Below are 24,414 nucleotides of genomic sequence, written 5' to 3' on the forward strand. Positions count from 1 at the left end.
CTGTTCTATAGGTGTAGTATCAAATAGTTTATTTTGTTTGTTATTTCTAACAACAAGCCATAATCAGATTTTCCTCTAGACCCTCTAGCTACTACTCTACTCCTCACCTTCACAGCCCTCCTCAGAATTCATAGGAATCCTCTATGCCACAACCTTCTCCCACAGCCGCCTTGTCTGACCTGTAGGCTTTCCTTGAAAGAGGAAGCGCAGCACTACTAATTGCACTGCTGCAGCAGCCTTGACACATGTACAGCTTCAGCCTGTTTTGCCACAGGGGAGGGAACGATAAGAAGAAGGGAACTCCTGTACAACCTGCTGCATTCCCCAGTCTGAACTGCAGTTACTGTTCTTCATTGTCTCCCAACCCCAGCAGCTCAAAGTAAATTTCACTCTACCTGTGACTGCTGCACAAGAAAGGGAGGAGAAAGCATAGGCACAGGTCAGGTAATGTTTACTTGCACCATTCTCAGTCCCTTCCCAAGGCTTAGAAAAGTGTTTCACATGAATTCATGGAATCGAACTCTTTCATATGACTCAGGTGATCCCCAGTATGGTGCACTAAAACTCCACTGGCTGGACTACCTTGTTCAGAACAGACTCAATTACAAAGAATAAATACTGAGTTAAAGTAGCGACCTAGAATTTTTTGGATCTCAGACAGAAAGAGGATACATTTTGGAGCACAGAAAAATACGTATGTGCGCAATTAACTGTAAGACCATCCATATCAAATCTTCTGGGACAATATGTGCAAGCGTAGGGCCGTAGAAAAATACTATTTAGTTTTCAACAGCTAGACTTCTGAGGAAACATTGGCCTAGTGTGAGACCACTCTAACAATACTTTATACTCAAAAAGCTATGAAAAATATTACCTGGAATTGCTAGTTCGTCCCTGAGGCGATGGAGATTCCCTCTTCACTGTTGGGCTGTGCTTAATGACTGAAGATTTTTGATCCACAAGGGCCCGTCTGTTTCCTAAACAGGAGGGGAAACAGGATGAGAGGAAGGGGTGGGAGGAAAACACTCTAATCCCAGGGCAGTAACAAGCAATGCTAAGGTTGGCTAACACACCTATTCGGATTACAGGTAACAGACTTCAAACAAAATGGAAACTCCAAAAAAGCAGCAGCGTATATCATATTCTAGCATCACACATCGGCAGAAAACAGTAATGGGAGTAATGCAGAGAGAAAAAGAGAAGATGGTAATGGGAGCAGGAGGTGAAAGGCAGGAAAAGTTTCGCTGCTCTGCATGCAGTTCCACAACAAGAACCATCTTCAAATTAGTCACTATATGTAAAAGCATAATGCATTGGGGGTGACTAGTATAGATCATGTGGTACTGGTTACCCAGTGAGAAAGGTAGCCCAAAGTCAGGCATAGGGAATGCTGGAAATTGTTATATCATGCACAGCTCATGCTGTAGGGAACCCACCTTCATTGCTTACTGGGCCAGCTTCAGTAATAATCTCCATTATAGTATTTAACCCAAATACTGGGACACAAAATATACAATTAGTAGTGTACTACAATATCTACACTCCCCACCATCAGCATCAAAAGAATCCAACTACCAGCTTCTTCCCAGCCCTCCCTCAAAACAAAACCCAAATGACGTTAGAGCAGGAAGGATGCTTGAAAGCCCAAGACGTCAAGGGCCAGTGTAATTAGAGATAGTGCTTGACTTGAAATTTGGCATCGTGGAACCAATGTATTGCATCTTCAAGGACATTATTGCACATATTGTATTTCAAGGGCACTATCAAAAACATCCACATCACTGAGGAAAAAATATCAATGGATGTGCATGAAATAAAAATTAAAAAGGAAGATGGAAAGTGGTCAAACAGCAGCAATGAGATGGAGTCCCAGCATCATTTCCCATTACAGTTAGAAACACAGGGTACCACACACACTTGGTAAGAACAAGTTAATGCAGCAATTTTATACCTGTACAACAGACACAAAAACATTTAAAAAACAGTGAAATGCCCAGTGGGAAGCCCAGTGAGCCAGCATGCACATGTAAATGAACACAAACACACACACACACACACTTGCACATGCATAAACCAGACTGAGCTACTCCACAGAAATCCCATCCTCATATCTGCATAGTAACATTAAAGGCCCTACAGGATTACAGTAGTGAACAAAAGAACACCAAAGTGCAGAAAATGAGACGCAAAGCATGAACGTGAAATGGCAAACCCCATCACTGTTTTCTTCCAATGCATGGAATCAGTCATTAAGTTTACCCATGGAAATAACCCTGATGTGAAGCGTGTTTCTTATCCAGTACAACTGGACATGAAAACGTAACCAACTGGTAAAAGGTTGTCAAAAACAGCTGTGCAGAGTCTCTGCTAGTGTTTTCACCATACCAGTCCTGTTCCTCCTCATTTTGCACACAGGGAATGATTACTTGTCTCAAAAACAAAGTCCAAAGCAGAAACACAAAAACTAGCTTTTGGCCTTTGTTTCTACAAGGTCAAAGGTCAGCAAAACATCATACCAACCTTCATCCACATCCCTTCCCACTTCCAGATTAAAGTAATCTTTACCGATGAAAATGATGAGGAGGAAAAAATAAATGAAAAAAATCAACATATTGAAACAAAAGCAGTAAGTTCTAATCAGATAGAATAACTCAAAAGGTAAAATAAACCTTTCCCCAGTTTAGCAACTGAAAGGTCTCAACACTAAGACACCAGCACATGCTCAGTCACCCTGCTGTTACTGCATCTGGTACAAGGACGACCAGGCTAACTGTCTACAGTAAGAGGGTCATTTCTCTAGTGTCCATTCAGACATGTTATCTAATGATACTGCAGACAAACAGGAGATGTTCCAATGAAAAGACTGTGCACATAAGTTAGGGATTGTTCTTCACTCTGAATGAGCTTAAGTATGGTTATAATTTGATTTTGATCAGAAATTTTCTATTTAGTGAATGGAAAAGGCTACAAACACTTCTGAAACCTATGTAAACTGCAGTCTCCACAGGAGGTTAGCATTATCCCCACTTACAAATGCAGCATCATTGCTCTAACAAGTTACCTAAGGCTAATCATGAAGATAGAGGCAGTACAAAAGTAGGACCTACCTCTTGGTTTCCATTATTTACACTAAGTACTTAAAATAAAACAAAATACAAACTAAAACCAACAGTGACAGTGTATCCATTAACACAGGCTAGACTAGCCAGTCTCCCATTCCAACACAGCCCAATTGTTGGGAAGAAGTCTGACTGAGAAACATCAAGACGATTTACTATCTAGATACTTAAGACAGGTACTACCCAAACTATGTCACCCCCCGGATTCCTGTTAGGGGTAAGACCTCAGACAGCCAAGTCACAAGAACTGTAAAGGCTGTAGAAGACAAAGGAAAAAAGGGTTACCTTTCAGGCTGGGAAAGGGAGTATTCTTGTCTCTCCCAACTTTGGTTGGTAGGGCTAAGTTGGACAGACTGAAACTTGTGCTGTGGTTTCTGTACAGGCTGCCTATGACAGAAGAAGAAAACAGTTACATGCCTAAGGCTCACTGCATGCACGTGAACTTCCTAAACCTCCTGTAATTCACCTTCTTACTCCAGATCCTTAATGATAAAATTCTTCTTTGTTACCCAAAAGTCTCACAAGCGTAACATCATCTTATTTGCACTGTAATCACACCTGTTATCAGATTATTCTGAATTGTGCAAAAATGTAATTCTTAGCTTTCATGTTACAATCACTGCTGTTGTATCTTTAAGTCTTAAATATAACAGCAATATCCACCTGTCTTCCTGTACTTAAACAGGTAACCTGACACCACCTGTGTCTTCTAGTTCTTTTTAGGAGCAAATAAATGGTGGGGGTCACATGAGAAAACAGGATGACGGAAGATCTCCAACATATGTAATTCTGAAGTTGGGATTGTGCACTGTGCCTTGTGAAACACTGTACATCTGCCACAGAAATGTTATTAGGAGAAATTAGGAGAAACCAAAAGTTTTTCCTATTACAGACAGATCTTAAGAACACAATAACACATCATCATCTGGTTAAGCCTGTAAACAGCCTGAAAGCATCTCATGTAGATCAATGAGCTGATTAACACTTCAAGATGTTCATTTAAAATGTCAGCATACTTTTTCAATTTGCTTTGGGTTTTTTGGGGGGTTTTTTCAGCCTTATTTTAGTAACTATCATTTTACCAGAAACATCCAATATATTTTCCCCACTGCTGCAAACTTCTTGCACTGCTCCCTGCTATAGTGCAAGACTCAATTGGCCATAACTTCTTTCACTCATTAAAAAACTCTAGATCGGTTTTCCATACCTGTGGATTTTATTATTAAAATATAATTGAAAGTAAGTGACCAAGTCAAGAAATTGAATTTAGGACCTAAATACACAACATGGTAGCATGGAAGGCATACTACTCATAAGATTTTTGTATCAACTTCATGAAATTGCATAATTTTTTGTTTAAAAGAAACTGAAAGAATTTCTGATCTGTGCCCTAAAGTGACATATAACTCAAGGGCCTAACCACATAACCAAAGTCCTTCTTACTGAAAAATACACAAAGCAGTAGTTATCAGCAGTGTAGGTTAAATAGGTCCTGTGACTCCCAACATGACTTCCGGAGAGCTGGTAACAATTTGCCAACCAAGTCATTCTCTTGACTAGTCATCCCTCTATTCCATCTCACTGTAAACTCTAGTATCATAAATATAACCAGCTTAATGAATGCATTAGTACATACTTGCAAAAGACATGATGCCCCCAAAACCTTCACTGCTGTTGTTGGAGACGGTAGAGTTTGGGGAGCTGGCCCTGGAATCTGAATCTGCATCAGAATCATTGGCCAGTTTTAAACTGTTTGGACGGAGTAACTTCTGAGACCTTTAAAGAAATTAAGTACAACTGTTATTAGCCTTCCCCCCTCCCACCTCAAATCAACACATTGTATGATTGTGTGAGATCAATGCTGGTCTCATTCCACATCAGTTTTTACCACATTACCCTTACCTTGTGGGAAAGAAAAAAGAAAAAAAGAAAATCCCAGAGAACTGAAGCATGTTTGCACTCAGGCTTTTATTACCTTTCAGGGCATGCTGAAAACTTGTCTGCAAAAGGGCATTAGTGGGTTTGGGGGTGACAGGGTTCTGCTTTGAGAGCAATAATAAGAAAATCCAATGTCATCAATCACTATAGTATCTTTCCCCCAAAAGACAAAGCTTGACAACAAAAATCACGCAAAGGTTTCCAGAAATCAGTAGGTTATATACTAGAAAGAACTGGTAATTCTGTTAGCTCCTACTGCTTATACAAAGGCGAGGAACTGAGGGAACTGAGCAAGTGCCTTTACTCAAACCAGAAGGGTTTGCAGAATTTCAGTATTAAATGTCAGCGATCAACAATGCATTTCAGGTACAAAAGACATTTGAATGAATGAACGTTAAACTACAGGAAGCAGATGGAAACCCCAACAGTGCTGTACAGAAACACAGGAGACAAGGAGGACTTGCCTGCTTCCATTGAGATTCTGGTTAAATCTTGGGGTGTAGCTCTCTTCCTGCTCATCATCTTCATCCTCCGTAGGAAAACCATACTGTGGTTCAAAGTATGGATTGTCATACTCTCGCTTCCTCACCACCCCTTCTGAGGAGCTCATGCCGCCAGCTGTGCTGTCACTCTCACGATGATCCAAGCTTATCTTGGGAAAGCTTGGTTGCAATGGCAAGGAAGGGAGATGGTTTGAAAATCCAGCAACCAACTTCTCTTCCATTTCTGCTGAATCTGCTGACTCCTGTGGACCAGTCAAATCATTGATCTTTTCGCTAATTTGCGTTACATACAACTGAAGGGCAGGACAAGAACAATTATTTCAAACTGGGAAGTCTGCAGGGTCCTTGCTGTTTGTTACTAGGCCCCAACCCCATCCCCACTATCCCTGGCTCTAATCTAGGATTTTATATATACGCTGCAGTACTTGTGCACTGGGACTTACTCCCATGTCAAAACAGATCTTACTGTAAGTGTTAGCTCAGGATAATGGCTCTCCATTACCCTGTTTTGAGCTTATGCAAGCAACTCCCATTCTTCCTAAACGACCACAGATTCATGAGTTTCCCCACCCCACTCCTTGCTCCTCTAATGCATCAGGTCTTTCCAGACTCTATAAAAGCAACTCCTGCAGTCACAACCTGGACCACTGCTCTCTGTTAATGCTGTGTTTTTCAGTGTATGGGAGGAATTATGTACAGGAATGCTCTGTCCCACCATAAGATGGTACCAGTAAACTCCACCTTGCTCAGAAAGTCCAGAAGGAGCATGCAATTTAATCTGTGCATGGTTTCACAGTCCTATTAGCTTTTACCCTTCTCAGAAAAAAACACGTGCATTCTCCCATTCGTTATATCCTAATATGCTGATCTTGGGGCTGAACTCATCTCAGTACACACATGATTCACTCCATGGATGACAGTGCTGGGGCTGCTACTGGCTGTAGTACTGGAACTTGAACGAGGCTGGTTGTTCTCTTGGGAGTTTTCACTGTCCATGGCCTGTTCATCCAGATCCCCTGAATATTCTTGAAAATCGTCAAATTCCACTTCACTAGCGTCACCAAGGGCTGCGTGAGTCAGGGGGTCAACATCTGCAAACACATCATTTTGCATTAAAGAACACTGCCTTCCTCAGCTTTCTGCCCATCTAACTAAAGATACCTAGCAGATGAGGACTGCTCAGTAGAATAAATTTGCATAAAAATTTATGTTGTAAAGGGCTTTTGGAGGTCACCTATTCCAAATCTCTGCTCAAAGCAGGGGTAACTTCAAAGTTAAAGCAGGTTTCTCAGGGCCTTGTCCCGCTGAGTTTTGAAAGTCTCCAAGGCTTGACAGTCTACTGTGATCCTGGGAAGCTAAGGATTAACTACACTAACCATGAAGATCTTTTCCTTATGTCCAAGCAGAATTTCTTTTGTTGCAACTTATGATTATTACCTCTTGTCCTTGGGACATAGGAAATGTGTCGGTGTTCCTAGATTTAGTTTATTGAAGAAAGTGAGAGTTTCCCACTCTCACAAGAGAAGCTATTGCTGCAGCCTCCATATAAGCCACAGAGAATGCATTTTCCTGTCCCCACTAGGATAGAGCGACTCATTAAAGCCAGCACTGAGAACCAATGTGGGGGCAGGAAAAACCTCGTACTCTGCTGCCCATATTGCACAGTATCCACTGGCAGCAGCAGGCTGTTTCCAAATCTAGTGAGCCTGTTTTGTTCAGCAACACCTATTTCTGTTCTTCCTCCTCCCAGTGTCCTTCGGAAGGCATTGTTTATAAGCAGGAGAAATGTCTTTTTCAGCCTACCACTGGATACTGTGGTAGTATAGAAGACACTTTTACCTCAGAGCAAGACTACAACAGAACAATACTTTGCTGTGATTCAGGGATTTAGGGGAGGCATTTTTCCCCCCACAGTGCAGATGAATGGGGAAGAGGAACCTATGTGTACCTTGTGAAAGTAAAGCTCAAAGTTACTCACTTGGGGTATCACCATTAATGTCACATTTCATCATCTCACTGACAAAGTCACCGAGGGAGGAGTAGGAGGAACTTGAGTCGTCATAGTCGACACTGTCACTGCCACTGCCACAACAGGTGAGAAAGAAAGATGAGTGGCAGCATAACAGCAACAGCAGGGCTCGACGTTTCAAAGATGTGAATCAGCACTCTTTTCATGGGCTTCTTAAAAATCTTATGATAATAGTCTCTACAAACAAATTTCTGGCAAGAGTCAGAAACCAGCTTCATGAAAGGTCAGAGCAAATGAAATAACTTTGAGGTACATGAAGAGACAATATGGGAAGACATTTAAAGGCTCTCAACAAAATTGATGAGGTCAAGCAGAAGTGAGCAGGGAGTACTGTACTGATTCTCAGTGTGCATGTGTGGGATGACTTCAAAGGAACTGGAAAGTCACAAGTAAAAGCATTTCTTTTTTAAACTAATGATAGATCCCACTCTGACAGAATCACTGGTGTTGTGTAGAACATAGAAGATTTGGCCTGAAAGATCTCACAGACTAGCAGAGAATGAAGGATAATAAAACTAGATGCAAAACTCTGGGAAATACAGCCAAACTGCTATAACAAAAAAGTTTACTCTCACTTTACTGAACACACTAGGTCTCAAAGAGTGGGTAGTACTAACCAGCTTCACATAACTATGTGCACTGAATAGAGATTTGAAAGAGTGGTAGGATGGGTGTGAGTACTTGTAGTACTGCAATAGAAATAGCCAAAGAACAGCATGGAAGAAAAAAGCATTAGGTGGGAGGAAATACCAAATGTCAAGTGGCATACAGGTAGCAAAAGAAAACAGGAAAATACAAATGGAGAATCACATCAAATGAAGACTTGCGAAGACACTAGCAAAGGGTTAAGATGTTGCTGTGATGACAGAGCAGTGAAACAATTTACTTCACTGTCAGTATTCTGCCCAGACAGAAGAAATGAAACAGCAACCTGGCAGGCTAGAGGAAAAGGCTGCAAATGAGAAGCAGAAGGAGAGGCCAAGCAATCTGAAGTAACTATCATGTGACTAGGGTCATGCTCCCACTAACCTGTCATCAGTGGGATCAGAATCTGTTTCTTTCTCTACTGGGACATTCAGTGCTTCAGCCAGCTGTGAATTACTGTCATAGACACGATAATGGATGGGCTGCAGCTGGTGAGCATACCACTTCGGTTTGTCACCAATCAGTGCTGGGTCAAACATGTCTGCACAAAAAACAAGGAGAGAGTTAATGCAACTCATTTATTGGTGTCAAAGGCTTCATTCACAGTGAGGCCACCCCCTACTAAGTCTTGCACAAAGGAAGGGACAATCTCTACTCTAAGGCGGCTACAAGATTACTTCTCTGTAAGCAAACAAGACCAGAGGTAAAATTAATTGGAGGCATGAGTGGCTAATAGCAGGGCTAACTTGGTAGAAACACATGAGGATATACATAAAAACAGAAAAGTGTTCCTTGAACTGGATTTCCCTCCCCAGGAAGAATAATCTGGTATTAAACTAAGTCCTTCCCTAGAATCTCTCTGCTTTTTAAGTTCCTGCATTACATTCAAGTGCAGGAAAGGCAAGACCAAAACTTACTGTTATGAATTCTTTGGAAAGCATAGTTAGTAGGGTTGAGTGACCATTCTCCAAAGTATTCTACTGCCTGTGTCCTGGAAAGCTTATCTGCAAAAGGTGTTTGCTTCGGCCTAGAGGCAAGAAAAGAATTTGCCTGGAAGGCCACTACTGGTCGTGGGAAGAGACGAAGAGTGCGAGTATGCATCTGGAAACCTTGCAAAACATTTGGCGAGTTGAAGAATCTCACCATAGCAACCCTAAAATGAAACAGAGGACAATATATCAGATAATAAGACAGAGCACAACAGAAAAGAAGACAGAGAGCCTTTAAAAGGTACACAGTAGGTGATGTTTCAAACCTTTGAAGAATGGTAACCCAGTACAAAAACCTAAGTCTTCTTAGAAAACAGCTTTTTTGGTAGTTCAAGGCTTGTGATTTAAGTTAAGGATACAATATCAGACTAAGTCCAGGTAAAGTGGATGATCTATAGGAAAATGCAAGAAACAAAACACCCCCTCAAGATACATAGTTATGTTCATGCAGTTAATAGATCTGAAATAAACACTGCAATTTCTGCTCTTTTTTTCCCATGATGCAAAGTAGAACCTGCAGTAGAACCTGGAAGATGCTGCTTCCACCACAGGACCCATAGAAGTGTCTGTGCAGCCTTCAAGTGCAAACTTTATGAAGACGCAACACTACCTTCCTGTTCAGCCTCACCTGGTAGCCACATCCACAGAGTCCACATCATTTCCATAGATCAGAGGGTTGAATTCTGTGGAGGGAGTAGACTGCAAATCATTCTGCGGTCTTCCCAGCAGCAGTGGCACCTCCTGCCCCTCGTGGAACTTCTCTAGATTAAGAATGGGCTGAGTATTCAGACTCATGCTGGCCAGTGCCTAATGAAGGACAATATCATGCACATATTCAGCAAGAAAAGTTATTCACGGAACAAGAGAGAGATCAGAGCTACCCTGCCCTCTAGGCAATTGTGACAATTGTGCATGCTCCATTAGTTTGTCTTAAACCATCTCCTATGCTGAGTCAACAAATATCTCCAGGCCCTTCTTTATGTGGATTGTCAAAACGATCTCCTCAATGCTGAAACAGTCCTGGAGCCAGCCAAAGGGTAGCACAGAAGTCCACTTTGCTAGATTGTTCATGACATGAAAACAATCCAAAATGGACCACTAGTAGTATGGCACTGTGTACAACTTAGTGGAGAGTTATTCCCATGTGTAATTTGAATACATCTTGGGACCTACAGGCCTTGAAACTTGCTTTGCAACTTGGCCATTCAACCAGTGAGTTTGATATCCCAGGACAATGTGAGGACACCTTTACACAGGCATCTGCCTGTATCTCTGCAAACCTCCACTTCCCATCTGAATGAGGTCTTCATCTCTCCATAAGTTACCATCCTCTTCAACCCTCATAATATCTTCAGGGAAATACACTGGAGCAGCACGAGTGGTAAATCAGTCCTGGACACCCAAACCTATCCTAAATCTTCCTCGTTTCTACCATTTGCCCACTGAGTCTTCATCTTTTTATTTCAAAAATAAATATATAAAACAAAACAAAAAACAAAACTCCAAAGGAAAAGGGTAAAATGGAAAATTGAGGGGAAAAGAATAAAATAAAGAACCTTGTTGTCAGGAGTGAGCAGCTGTTTCTGAGTGATTGCAGTCATGCTAACCAGACACTGGAGGCAAGATGGAAGATCATATGATAACACCAGCAGCCCATCAGAGCCAAGACGAACACATGACCACAGAGAAACAGATGGAAGGAAAAAAAATATCTATTACTACCAAATATCACAAATGAGAAGAAATAAAAGGGACCACAAAATAGGCACATCTTGGGAGACAGGTCTAACTGCCCCACCCCCAAACATTCACATCTGGCCACTTTGGAAAGCAGAAAGGCTGCTGTCCATATTGATGCAGCTAAGAACTTTCTACTGCAGTATAAAAACACATATCCTGAATTTTATTCATTGACACTAAGACCCAGTGGCACACAAGGCTGTTAACCTTTGTGACATGGGCCACAATTTAGCCTTCTCTACTTTGTAGAGTAACCAATACCATTCCTTCTCCTTTGCCAATGGTCAACTCTTAATGATAATGCCTATAGGAATACATACGGATGTAAGCTGGATTTGGGTGAACACTCTGGAGGATTTAAAATATGTCTTCAGGGAAATTGCAGTGTGTTCTTTTTTTTTTTCCCCCTAGTGAGAGAATTTTACTGAATAGTGCCTGAAATTGCAAGGGGGTGAGGCAGAAGTTGGGGAAGGTGGATCTAACAAAACTTCAAGCAACACATCGCTTCCATCTGTGCTGACAGCAGGTACTAGGGTATTATAGAGGTTATACACCTTACTCTCCTGGTCTACGAGGAGAGAGAAAGAGCAGACCTCATCACATCAGTAACACACTTTACCTTTAGGTACTGCATGCAGCGTGCATAAGGAAAGCAGAAATAAAGAGATAAAACCTGCTTGACACGATCAGCCAGGATGACCCAAGCTGATTAATGGCTTAGCAGGACCTGAGAGGAGAGACTGAGACCTCACACACAGATCTGTGAATGGAGGGGAAACAAAGATGATCATAGCTTGATGGATCAGGTCAGAGTATAAAGCCCACATGGCAAATGTAAGGAGGAATCTGGAACTTTCTGCACCAACTGGAAACAAGTTAGCCCCAAACAACAGTAAAAACCAGAAACCATCTGTTGTGTCCAGGAGCACTTCAAATTATCCCTTACCTGGCAAAGAAATTAACTGCAGTTATAAGCCTCAGCGACCACTCACTTTTCCAAATTAACTTTCTCCATTAAGATAGAAAAGCAGCAACTGGATACCTACCACTTAACATCTGTATCAACTGATACTGCTTTTCAAGCTCAAAATGCTGTTGCATTCTAACACAAGGGATGTTCTAACTGGTCAATGATACAAAAGAGGCATCTTAAACAGGCTGACAGAAAATTCTTAATCCTGTGCTTCCCCTGCAAATGACAAAGGTGGAAGCAGCAGAGACAGCAAAAGATGAAACAGGTAACAAAAACTACAATGAAGTCCTTTGGAGAAACTACAGAGAGATCTGAAACCAGATGAAAGTCTCAGATTTGGCTTAGTCAGGAGAAGACAACGTTAGAAAATCATACAGCTCAGGAAGCTCAAAAGAAGACACCACTATAACCTTGTTTAATCAGCCACCCTATTGATTAGCCCACCTCCACATTCGGAGAAGTAGACCTCACCATGACTGACCGAGGGGCACTTTCTTGAACAAGAGTGTTCTAGTAGTCTGATACGTTTTCACATCCATCTGATGTGCCAGGATACACACCTGCTTTTAACACATTTTGCTTTACATTTGCTGATCTGCATTCTTATTCAGTATAGCAGAAGAGCTGTGCAAGATTACATCTGCTAAGTTCTACTGCATCTGAGTCCCTTCCCCAAAGTGCTTATTACCTGTTTCAGATGCTTTTTCAGCTCTGAAGCTTCTGGTTCTGGTAAAGCTGGCAAAGATTCTGCATTTGTGGGAATGATCACCTGAAATTAAGCACAGCAACAGACTAAAAATTCCCAAGCTGTAGTCATTTCCAAAACAGAATCTCCTGAATATCCACCACTCCAGAGACCGAGGAATAACAGCCATAAAACAATTTTTTAAAACCTCACAACACAACCCCCCTCACAGACACCTGTATCAATACTTTGATTTTCACTTCTTTATGCTTGTTATTGTTTACAATAACACAAATGATGAAGGAGTTACTTTATCATTTACCACAAAAAAGAGAAGTTTGAATGAACCCACACTCATCCTTTGGAATTTCCATCAAGTAGAAGATATTATACACATTTCCCTTGAAATAGCCTTGTTCGTGCCCCAGTAGAAAGCAGAATACATGGTCCCATTTCAATCATGACAACCAAAGCTACTGGAAGGCTCTTAACAGACTGGGTTTCTTAGGTAGTGCCATAAAAGACAGGGTCACAATTACTCAAGAAGACAGCTTTATAATTTATTTGAGGATTTATCTTCTAATTATATATCCAGATGGATTAACTGAAAAAGAATGCCCTATGAGCAAAAGAAATGAGGACCTTGAGACACAACGAGGAACGGAATCCTAAAATTTAAGGGACTAGAGTGGTGAAGGTAGACTGAGGCCAGGCATTCTTAAACTCTCTGTGGATACCTTGATGAAAGTGCACAGTTCCCTGGAAACAAAGCCACAAGTCCTGATAGGCACCACTTACCCTATTGGTATCCAGGTCAATAAGCCACACATCATCGGGCATTTTAAAATCCAGTTTGTAAAGGAAGAAACTTGCTGGAACACCAATGATATAAGGTGTAGGGGCTAGAAGCAACTGAGAGAGAAACTTTAATAAGGACAAGATCTGCATTGGATATCACCATGTTCTTCTCAAATATTTATTTATTAACTACAGTATGTTTATAGCTGAGGAGACAACAAACAAGGCATTGATACATAAGTAATTCATTCCAGACAATAGAAACATTAACAAAAAAGAATGAATAAAAGGTCCTGCTCAGAGAGCTTCAATTTTCATCTAGAAGAAAATAAATTTCAGCCTCCCAAGCCCCGCCTCAGGAATGTAATTTATATAGCTGCATGTCTCTTTTGGAAAAAAACCTTAGCTAATCTAACAGCTTGCCATGTCTATTATGGACCAAGAAAAAAGATGTTCAGAGTAAGAGCCTAGCTAGAGAAGCAGCAAGTCAGATGAATACACCCTCAGCTCAAACTGAGTCTATGCCATTGTAAATACGGCTTTACCCTTACCCTTTTAATCATCTCTAGCAAGGAGGAGAAACACAGATTTTTTCAAATGTATGCAGAAAACCCAAGGGGAAATTCAGGTTGTTTCTGATAAGGGAATCGGCAGAGGGAAATGGTTTAAATCAATAAGGCATGTATCAGCTTGAGCCCAGTGGCTTGGGAGGCTAATTTATTCTTTAAATCTAGAACAATTGGTCACCTCCAATGGGCAGCACAAGAACAAACCTGCAGCATCAGTTGCAGAATAGCGCTGAAGTAGTAAGATGGCCTGAATTCTATCTTTCCAAGCAAAATAATGAGCTCCTGCGGAGAGCCGACTATTGGCAAAAGCCAGGCTCCCAGCTGAACTAACTCAACACTTCATATTTCTGAGGAGAATAAATTGCAGGCAATAGTTTCTAAACCTTGAATCAAGAACCCTCAAGAATCCTTAAATATTACTCTGGAATCTCCCCAACAAACCTTAATACTCAGTTGGGGGGAGGGTAGGGAGTAAATATCGTAATATTGTGGATCTATGGCATTTCAGTCCATTGCTTGTGAATTACTGTAACCTACTGCTTTGAATCATACTATTCACTAAGCATGCTTTGAAGATATCCTAAATAAGTGGTGTTACCTGCGATTTAAATAGTTAGTAGTGCTCAAAGAACATTATTTGCAAGGCACACTTTGCTACAATCCCTGAGGAAACAGCAGGGAAGGAAACAAGGACTACTCCTATATAAGTTTCAGGCATCACAGAAATATCCTTTGCAAAAGATCAATAAAGGAAAAATATGTACCTGTTCTGCAGAGGCCATGCAGGTGGGAAGCAGAGGGATCACTGGGAACATGTACTCTAATGGGTAGATCATAGCTACAAAGGCCATCACAGACATTGAGAGAGCATTATAGTCTCGAGACTGCAATACAACCTGCAACCAAAGAAATTCACGTTAGCACCGCAGCAACCATTCACTTCTAATACTCCCCCCAGGGGTATACAAAGATCACAGCCTGCAGGCCTCTACACATCCAGCCTGCCTTGGTTTTGGAGTGGGCAGAGCTTCCGACATACCTATCAAAGATCAACTCTTCTCTTCTTACCTTGTGCTCCAGAAGGATGCAGGTCAGCACCTGCAGGCAGGCATCCACTCCCAACAACTCCAAAGGCAGATGTAATGGAAAATCCACCAAGGTGAAGCGGGATGGATCAGGAAGAGCAAAGGTCAAAGCTGGCTGTAATTCATGGGGCAAGACTTCTACATCCACCCGTTTCTGACCAGCAACAGGCATTGGTGAACGGAGCAGCCGGTATATCCAGGCCTCAATCTCCCGCAAGTCGTGTAGCAATGCACTAGACTTTTCTTCCACCAGGAGGGAGCCTGTGAAAATCCTCCACATTGTATCCCTGTCCAGGGAGAACAACAAGGTTAATACTCCCAAGAGCTTCACTTGTCAGCCACTCCACAAGGCTCTTCCAGGGAAAGGGAAGATGCACCGAGAATTAGAAGATGCAGCTAACAAACATTTGGTCACACAGAGGAATGGAACATAGGGAGTTAAGCTCACTGAAACAACCACAGTGGCTTCTCATCCTCCACTCTTCCTTCAGCCACATGTAATGCACAGGACATTAGGTTGTTAATAGGCAAGCTCAACCTTTCACAAGCTGTAAGGATTCAGTTTCACCTTTATACTGCTATCACTTCAAAACTATTCTACTTTTCGAGGTCACGGCTTACAAACCACATGGTAATTCAAACCTGCTGCTTTACTTTTCCCAGAGATGTAAGCTTAGCATTCCTTCTCTTGCCCTCCTCATCTGTCACTCGGTTCTTCTCTTTAAGAATAATGTCCAACAAGTGCAAATTTTTCAAATGCCACCTGCCATTCAAACACTGGAATACTTTAGCATCCCTTTCAAAAATCAGATGAGCTCACAGAATTGAGGAAAATAATGAAATTTAGCTTTTTTTCTGCCTCAGTAATTATCAGACTAAACTAAGTGACAAAATAAGCTCTCTTAACAGATGCTTCAATTTAAAAAAAAAAAAAAGTTTTGATCTCACAGAATAATTTTTTCCTCAACTGTCAGTGGATTCACGTGATAAATCTGCTAATGCAGGCATCAGTCATAAGCCCAGGACACTCTCCTAGAACTATTCCAGGGCAGTAACCCAACAAGCAGGCTACTGCTCTGTGAACAGGACAGATTTCCCCTTTCATGCAAAAAGTAATGAGCTTATAAAGATGACAGTGACAGATGTCCTATCATTTTTTGCTTCTGACAAGTTTAATTTGGAGTGTACCAAGCTAGTTAACTCACATTATGAGCTATCTCAGAGCCCCAGCCCTCTTACTATTGAGATAATCCCCTCCTTCTCCAGAGATTAATTTTATATTTTCTCTTTTCAGTTAGCATATTGGAAAGGAAAATATCATTCTGGAACGTAGGTGTCAGGCACAATAGCACAGATACAGATCCAGGACTAATGTACATAAAGACTTTGTTCCTTCTGTACCCTACAGTGCAACAGCTTTTGTTGCATACCCAACATTATAATAGCAGATACGTAAGATTACTACATTACATTAAAAATTCACGTTCCTGCTAATTTGCTGTTACCCACTCCCATTCCCATATGCTTCCTGGATAACTCCTTTGTTTTCTACCTCTCCTCCCCTCTCCCCTTCAAATATTGTACTTTGATCTCTTTCAGCCGTTCCTGCTTCTCTAGTCTTTTCTCTCCCACACTGAAGTTCAGATTGTTTCATAAGCTCATTAAGCACACTTTCATCACTTCCCTCTTGCTCCAAGTGGAAATTCTCTCTGTTATTTCTTAGCCGTTTCTAATTTGCCAGAGAATCAGTCCTAACATATACTGCCATGGAGCTTATATACCAAACCAACAATAACAGCATCAGTGCTCAGCTTCAGAAAAGATCATGCTCAGTCAGTTGTTAGCAAGACAGTGCCTCCTTAGGGGTATCAAAAATGAAAATCATACCAGGTGACAGAATCAGACAGAGAAGTTTTAAAGAAATCATCACAAAAATTGCCTTTTCCTACTGTGATCCTGGGTTAAAACAGCAAAAAAGTCAACCATTGGTGTTTGGCTGCTTCTGCAACCATACCTGCAGCCACAATCTTCCATGCAGACAATTGCAACCCTGGACACAAACAGTGGGAGAAGAAAGATCTTTCCTCCCCCTCAACATACCTCTGCACCCCACGAGGAATCCCCAACTTCTTGCCCAACAATCTCTCACTACAGCAGTCCACAAGTCTCTTGAGGGTGTACAGACACTCACGGAAGGTGGAAAAGAAGGGATAATGACTAAGGATGCACAGAGAAGTCAAGGTGCTGTTCCGAGAGCGATGGCTGCCTTTGGTCAGACGCTTACTGCGCGGAGATCGATTCACATCTGGGGTAGACTCCGTACTTGGAGCCTGCAGGGAAGAACCACTCTCCGAACTCTCAGTGCCCACTTCCTCTTGGGGTGCCGATGCATCCCCAGATTTGGGGATTTTCTGTCCCTCCCGAGCTCGATGCCCCCCTGTGCCTTCTCCCTTCTCCTTGGGTACTCGCTTCTGGAAGGACCGGTAGAAATTGACACAGATGCCATAGCGAATGACACCTGTATCCTTGTCTGTGAGCGTGAAGACAAAGGAAGTGTCATCACGGAAGCTCATGCGCTTTTGCCGTACGCTCAGGCATCCTTCTGGCTGGCAGAAGAATACAACATCAGGAGGTAGAGGAAAGTCCGCATGGTCTTCTAGAGGGTAACGTCGCAGCAGTTCAGGAGTCTGAGCAACACTATCACTACTTGGCTGCCTACAAAAAAAGCAAACAAAAAACCCATACATAGTTTACTAATGCCAATAAAAGTCTTTGGTACCTCCCTACTAACATGTAAGGAGCCTGTGGGCTCAGCTTCATCTTTGTTTCTTCTCTCTCCTACTACCCAGGGAAAGCACAGCTTCTCAGTCACTAGCCACAATGCCCAATCACTAGCACAAGGCCACAGTTGCAGAAGGCTTAAATTAAAAAATCCATACCATCACTATCAAGGCCCAACAAGGAGTCTGTTCAAATTTGACCAAGAAAAGGACTTTCAGTAATATGTTGTTCCCAGGAGAACTTCATATCGTCTTGTTTCTCTGACTGTGACTTCCAAAATGAATTTAACTGCACAGGTCTCTGGGCAACACTTGGGCAGGAAATACACTGTCCCTCTCCAAATATACACTCAGATGAAACCCCCCTGGATTTCAGCCATTTATGGACAAGATGAAAAATGAAATAAGAAAATCCATTATCAATTCCTAACTAGGAAAACCAAGAATTTACCAGGAAAGAACTCAGATTAATGGTGGACTGATATGGACCTCATCCTGTAAAATTTTCATTAAAAAGTTCTAGCAAGCATAGATATACATATTTCTGTGTTTGATTTTCAAGTTGGATTTGAAGTTTAAGTTACTATAAAAGCTGGGTAGTAATATGCAGACCTATTTAATACTGTGGCTCACCAGCCTTTGTACCACAAATCACTAAGGGAACACAAAGACAGAAAAGCAATACTGTTTATTGCTAATTTTCCACCAGAAGAACAGATTCTTTCAAGGTATTAACTGTTTTCCTACCACTACTTTTCCATGAAAGTTACTGAATAACTGCCAGACAAATAGTATGAGATCCACATAGTGAAGGAAGAAAAAAAAAATATATCCCCAGAACAACCTCTCTTTTTGTTTGACTCCTTTGCTATAAAGACCGATCTCTCACCATTATCTAAAGTAATTAGCATTTACTATCATGTTTACTAAATGAGATGTAGGAGACCTGGCTTCACCATCACTCTCCTATGGGATCGCATAGAAGACATCTTAACACCTTGATACTTTAGATTTGCCCATTTCAAAATACAAATGACACTTGCTTTTCTCTTATCTGAGAGGTAAGAAACCCCAAACAAATAGTAATAGAATGTGTGTAATTTACAAAAGAAAATCACTGATGTAAATAGCTCTGCTGATTAATTCTCCCAAACTAATACTTTATTAAAGAAAAAGATGCTTTAGTAATAAAGCATAAATTGGTAACAAAATTTATACTGTCTGTACAGTTAAGTACTGAAATACTGTACAAAAAGAAGAAAAAAACTAAAAAGCTTTTATATATTAGTGGACACAACTAACGCATCATCTGTTGAAGAAGAAACGTCAATTAATGCTGTTTAGAGAGTCTATTTGGCAGTAAATGGTTAAAAAAAAAAAGTCATCAACAAAGTACCAGTGAATATATCATCAGTTCATGCCTTTGAAGTAATATTAGCTACAAAGACAGAGTCTTCTCAGACATCTAGAAAATTTGTATCTAATAAAAGGGAATACTTCCAGCAGGCATTGCTATTTGTGCACAGTGGCTAACAAGATGCAGTGGTAAAGGCTACGTGCAGCTCCTAAGGACTGTGCAGTAGAAGCTACTTCAGTCAGCTCCATCTCTTATCATAGGCATTTGTTGAAGTGCCTAATGAGACAACAGACCTCTGAGTGTCAGCAATCTAGCTACCACTGCCCAGCAAAAAGCAAGAGCGCTGTAGGAGTCCAGAAGAGATGCTAGCAAATCTCTGAGTGAGAACATCAGACACTGTAAGCACCACTGAAAGAGGCAGTTAACATTTCTTCCTCCTCCTTTTCCTAGTCAGTAACACACACATGGAAAACTTGGTTATTTTTCTACAGACAGTAAGAAGTAATTAAAGTATTAAATTATTCTGTCCATAAAATACAATCATAAAAATAATTATTACTTAGGATTATGTAATTTCCTCCACTTAGCCTATTTAAATACTGCACTCCAAGTATTCTGAAAAGAAAGTAAGAGGTAAAGCAACAGGCTGATTCACATAAACCACTGATATTTAGAAATGAAAGTAAAACAGACTTTGGAACACACCAATTAAATAGACTGGCAGAAAGCTACTGCATAAACTTTGAATAAAGAAAAACAGCATTTACTGAGACCTGTGCATTTGGCAAACAGCACACATATCAATCTCACATTTCATATACACTTTAAGTAAATAAGCATAACATTTTATCTATTGATAGTTAATAAGACTTGAAAAAAGAAAGCATTCATGTCATTCCTATGAGGATAAATCAGTATTAGAGGGAGAAACAGCCAAGTAAGGCAAGTTCTAGATTATTTTTTATTAAACTGAGTTTACAGACTACACTTAAAAGCTAGAAAAGTAACCCAAACCAGTCTTTTACCTGCATGTGGCTTTCAGTATTTTCAATTTGTGAATCCCTCTATCCTGACGCCAGTAGAAGCAAACAAGTTCAGATATACAAGCTACCAGTCATACATAAATTGGCTATTCTTAGTCACCCTTTGCAGACTCTTGAAAAGGAGTCTACAGACCGCAAGTTAAAAACCTTTGGCTGCACTAGTATCTTTCAAAAAGTGCTCTAGCCAAAATAGATGCTCCCATTATGGTAGCATGCTGTACGCATTCCAGACAGCGCTTCCACAGCACCGAGCAAGGCTTCATCAATGGATGCTAGACAATTTGTCCCCACTCTACTGCCCAGGCAAAAGTAGAGCTGAGACTCTTTTACATTACCTGGCTCCAATGATCACAAGGTAGTCGAGTAACCGAGGGCAGATTTTCTTTTTCTGCACCATTGTCCTTGACACCCCTCCCTATGTCATCTCAGTGAATTCCTGTTCATCAATCCAGCAGCCAGTTATCCAGTCAGCCGTGATTGACTGCCTTGGGGAACAGAATCTGCTTGGAAATGTCTGGCAAGTTCAACCTATGATCAAGAAAAGCAAGAGCATCAAAGGCATAATCAGGAATATCAAATACATATAAGCAACTTCATGACCTTAATTACATTCCCAAAAAGCCTCAGTTTTCTGTGCAGTCATGGCTATCCACAGATCTCTCTCTTCATGAGTATAAAACCACAACCACATGCCCACAGAAGTAGAGCAAGCTGAAAAACACACAAAAAGGTACATGAGGATCTCAAGAAAGACCGCAGACAAACAAAGCAGCATATCACTGGCAAAGAGCTATTCGTGAAAGGGTTTGAGGCAAAAGTATTGTTTAGGCAAATCCCTGGGATTCCTACAGTGCTTGGGAAAGCAGCCTTAATTGGCAATTCTGTACAGTGAAACACGACTGAAGAAAAAAACGCAACCTGAACTTTAGCTGTCCGACAAACAGAATAACTAAAGAAGGGGTAATACCAAGAGAAGTCTAATTTGATATAATGCACCTCACCCTCCCACACGTGGATGTGGCCTAGAGAGAGAATGATCTCCACAGTCCAAAACAGCTGTGATCTCTAACACTTTTCCTGTGAAGATATAGAAGTGCACAGTGCAGTTTGCAATAACAGAAGTTTTTCTTGTAAATCACACCATTTCTTTCACTTACTTTATTCAATTTCATTTATTTTATGTATCTTCACCCTTTACTCCTAATACCCATGCTTCCTACTACAGCTATTTTCTCTGCTCATTTTATAATAGAAAAATCCTCTTGGCACAATTGGTATTTCACTGCAGCATTACTATTTGTCAATAACTAATAGACATCCAGAGTTCAGTAAGTGTAAAATTGTTCTTTCCAATCTCACCATTCATATTTCATTGAATTAATGAAAGGCGGGGGGGGGAAGAATTTAAAAAGTAATCAAGTTCCATATTACAATGTTCCTTACCTACATTTGAAAACAATCTGAAAACAGAAATTTTCTGAAATAGAGAGATGCTCAAACTGTACTACAAGTCTACTGAGCATCCCAATGAAGGCATAAATAAAGTTATTTTATATTAAAAAAATTGAACCAATTGCCTTTTGGGGCACATTCAGAGTAAGGTTTCTATTTCAGTTCATGTTTACATCCTAAGGCTCTCAGAATTCAGAGAATTATTATTACTGTACTAAAATCTTTCAGTTCTGCAGCATAAAGTTTACGTTTTATTTGTATAAAAGTATAGCAGACTTATTAACAACCTGTAAATCTCAGCAAAATTAGGTAATGTTTCTCTCATTACTTTACAACCAAAAGTTAGTTAACAGCACTGTAAATGTCAGCATCTCACAACCACGTTCAAAGTCTAGCAACATACTTGCTTTTTTTGCCAGTCTTTCATATTCCAGGTACAGAGTTGGGGAAGTTTATTCATTAGCCCTCCAAATACCAGTAAGAACACAAACACACATAAACAGTATGTATACAATTGATCAAAAAAAGGACAAGCATACTAGTCAGGAAGCATTGATTATGGAATAATAAACTAAAAGAAACATTAACCCTCACACACACACAAAACTCCCACATTTTGTAAGACTCTGTGGCATGGCTTTAGTAGATCCTCAATTACAGTTACTGTAGGTTCCTAAGTGGCAGCACTATGAATTACCTTCTCTGAGCAGCAATATTTTTATAAATTATATTCTCTGAACAACAGAGAAAATACAGACATAGGAAGTAAAGCTCCTGTTTCTTCATTTTAACAATATCATTGAAAACATTGTAGAATCTGTCCTGCAACAGCTCTTGATCCAACATACTCTGCAAATACCTTGGGGTAGATAAACTTGAGAGGAACAAGTTGAAGTGGGGATGATCAAGTGGATCTTTTTGTGTTCACTATGAAGAACTATTTTATCTGTTTTCTTTCCAAATAGCTTTACCCAGAACTCTTTAAAGAACTCGCTATTCAGTTACAGATATAGGCACAGGAATAAGTTACCATGAGGTAACCTAGAAGCATGACTTTGAGGAACTTCTGCTACTCAGTGGTAACCAAATGTATGTTCTTCCTCTATAACAGAGACTATCCTACCCTCCAGTGAAGGTGCAGAAAGTAAACTGCATTTACAATGGAGTAAAAACATATGCAATGGCTACAGAGTACCTGACAGGCTACAAGACGACCACCTTAGCTTACTTTTCAGTAACTTGTCCATAACCTGTGGTTTTTCTCCTATTCTTTACCCTGGAGAACATCTCTTGTGACTGCAGTTCATTACACATCTTTCCCACAGTTCTGCAAAGGTGCTAGTGAGGTATGCAATATGAAGACCTCCATAAAAACCATAATATTTTCAAGAGTCTCCAAGCAGACCAGTACAAGGAACATATGCAGGGCTTCCAATGTCCCTGGAATGGCTGAAGTTGCATTCTAGCGATGCCATACATCGACATTTCTGTCAGGTTTTTTAAAAAAGGTCTGAGCACTTTCCAAGATTTCTGATTTCTACCGCAACACGGGGAGACTAGACTGATGCAGATGTTCTGCAGGGGATTCTAGAGTCTCCTTTACTTGGTTACTTATTCTTAACAAGGCCATAGTTACAGTAAGACATGAGGACAAAGGCTTTCTTTTGGAAGATGAGGTTTTGTTGGATTGGAACAAGAGGTAGAAGAATTAGAACCAAGTTTATGTTTTTTGTCTTCCCCTGTTCAATCTCTTGATTCTTCAGAGATGGTTGATGACAGCAATTAAAGAGCATTAGATCAATATTTGCTGGAACTCACCTTCCTACTCCTGGTTGGAATCAGACACCACAGTTGATGATCTGTATAAACCAACACAAACAGGCATTACGGTCCTGCCTCTTTCTATCTGCCAAAAGCTTGGTTTCAGGCCAGTGTCATTCCCTCCTCTGTGCTGGTGGAAGTGCTCATGCAGTTACACGGTGAACCAGATTGTGGAACTGATACAGACTAAAACTAGCACCCTCCCCTTCTCCTCCCTTGCCACTTTTGTTTTTACATAGGTTATTTCTATGAATTGGTTCACCAAGTGGCCACACAAATGCTTGTGCAGGCACAAAGAAAAGGCAGGAGCGAGCAGCTAAGGGAATCTGGAAAATTTGATTGAACATAATATGATTACAGAACTACAGATGACAGCTTTTCTACAGGCAATAAAGAGTTAAGTAGTTTCTTTCTCAGAGATTTGCTACCATCCTTCCTCTAGCTCCTGTATTTTACAGAATAAGTACATTAGAAGTGAAAGGATCAAACAATTGAGAGATACTTCCACTTCTCCTCATTCATGCTGGCAGTTGGACCTGAACTGAGAGATTATTTTGACTCCGAGATGGTGCAGGTTTTGACATTAATGGCCCCTTCTCTCTCCCAAGCTGCTTTAACTCTAGGTTGCTTTTTCTGAAAAGGTCTTCTGCAGTGTGCTTTCCCTTTGCAAACATCTTGGAATCAGCCCTTTAAAGGCTGAATCCTTAAGCAGCACTTAAGAAAAAACTTCAACTCAAGAAAAGGAGAAAAATAAAGTGAAGGCCACCACAGAAACATACTGCACAAACATATCACGTACTGGAGAACACCATAACTTAAGTAAGCACTCATATGGATGGTGAACAGGTTGGTGAGAACTAACACTACCCACGTACTGTAGCAGCTGAC

The 24,414-nt window shown here is 40.8% G+C and overlaps 1 protein-coding gene across 13 annotated transcripts in view; it reads right to left on the reverse strand.

Annotated features, from left to right (window-relative positions):
• Positions 1-24,414, reverse strand: part of MADD (MAP kinase activating death domain) — a 74,073-nt gene that overhangs the window by 39,663 nt on the left and 9,996 nt on the right. For 3 of the 13 annotated variants that reach the window (XM_054826323.1, XM_054826321.1, XM_054826317.1), the window contains exons 2-17: positions 20,589-20,781; positions 17,174-17,788; positions 15,057-15,360; positions 14,753-14,884; positions 13,420-13,533; positions 12,625-12,705; positions 9,852-10,030; positions 9,152-9,387; positions 8,619-8,775; positions 7,539-7,642; positions 6,458-6,651; positions 5,522-5,802; positions 4,756-4,895; positions 3,405-3,506; positions 1,437-1,496; positions 875-977 (exon numbers count right to left, since the gene is read on the reverse strand). In XM_054826323.1, the coding sequence (XP_054682298.1) occupies positions 875-977; positions 1,437-1,496; positions 3,405-3,506; positions 4,756-4,895; positions 5,522-5,802; positions 6,458-6,651; positions 7,539-7,642; positions 8,619-8,775; positions 9,152-9,387; positions 9,852-10,030; positions 12,625-12,705; positions 13,420-13,533; positions 14,753-14,884; positions 15,057-15,360; positions 17,174-17,788; positions 20,589-20,650 (2,864 nt within the window). In that variant the 5' untranslated portion in view covers positions 20,651-20,781. Of the gene's footprint in view, positions 1-874; positions 978-1,436; positions 1,497-3,404; positions 3,507-4,755; positions 4,896-5,521; positions 5,854-6,457; positions 6,652-7,538; positions 7,646-8,618; positions 8,776-9,151; positions 9,388-9,851; positions 10,031-10,779; positions 10,837-12,624; positions 12,706-13,419; positions 13,534-14,752; positions 14,885-15,056; positions 15,361-17,173; positions 17,789-20,588; positions 20,782-21,254; positions 21,291-23,523; positions 23,565-24,414 lie in introns of those variants that run through there. The other 10 variants (XM_054826312.1, XM_054826315.1, XM_054826318.1 and 7 more) reach the window with 8 other exon arrangements.

The sequence above is a fragment of the Grus americana genome, chromosome 5 (genome assembly GCF_028858705.1).
Source record: "Grus americana isolate bGruAme1 chromosome 5, bGruAme1.mat, whole genome shotgun sequence".
NCBI classification, from domain to species: domain Eukaryota; kingdom Metazoa; phylum Chordata; class Aves; order Gruiformes; family Gruidae; genus Grus; species Grus americana.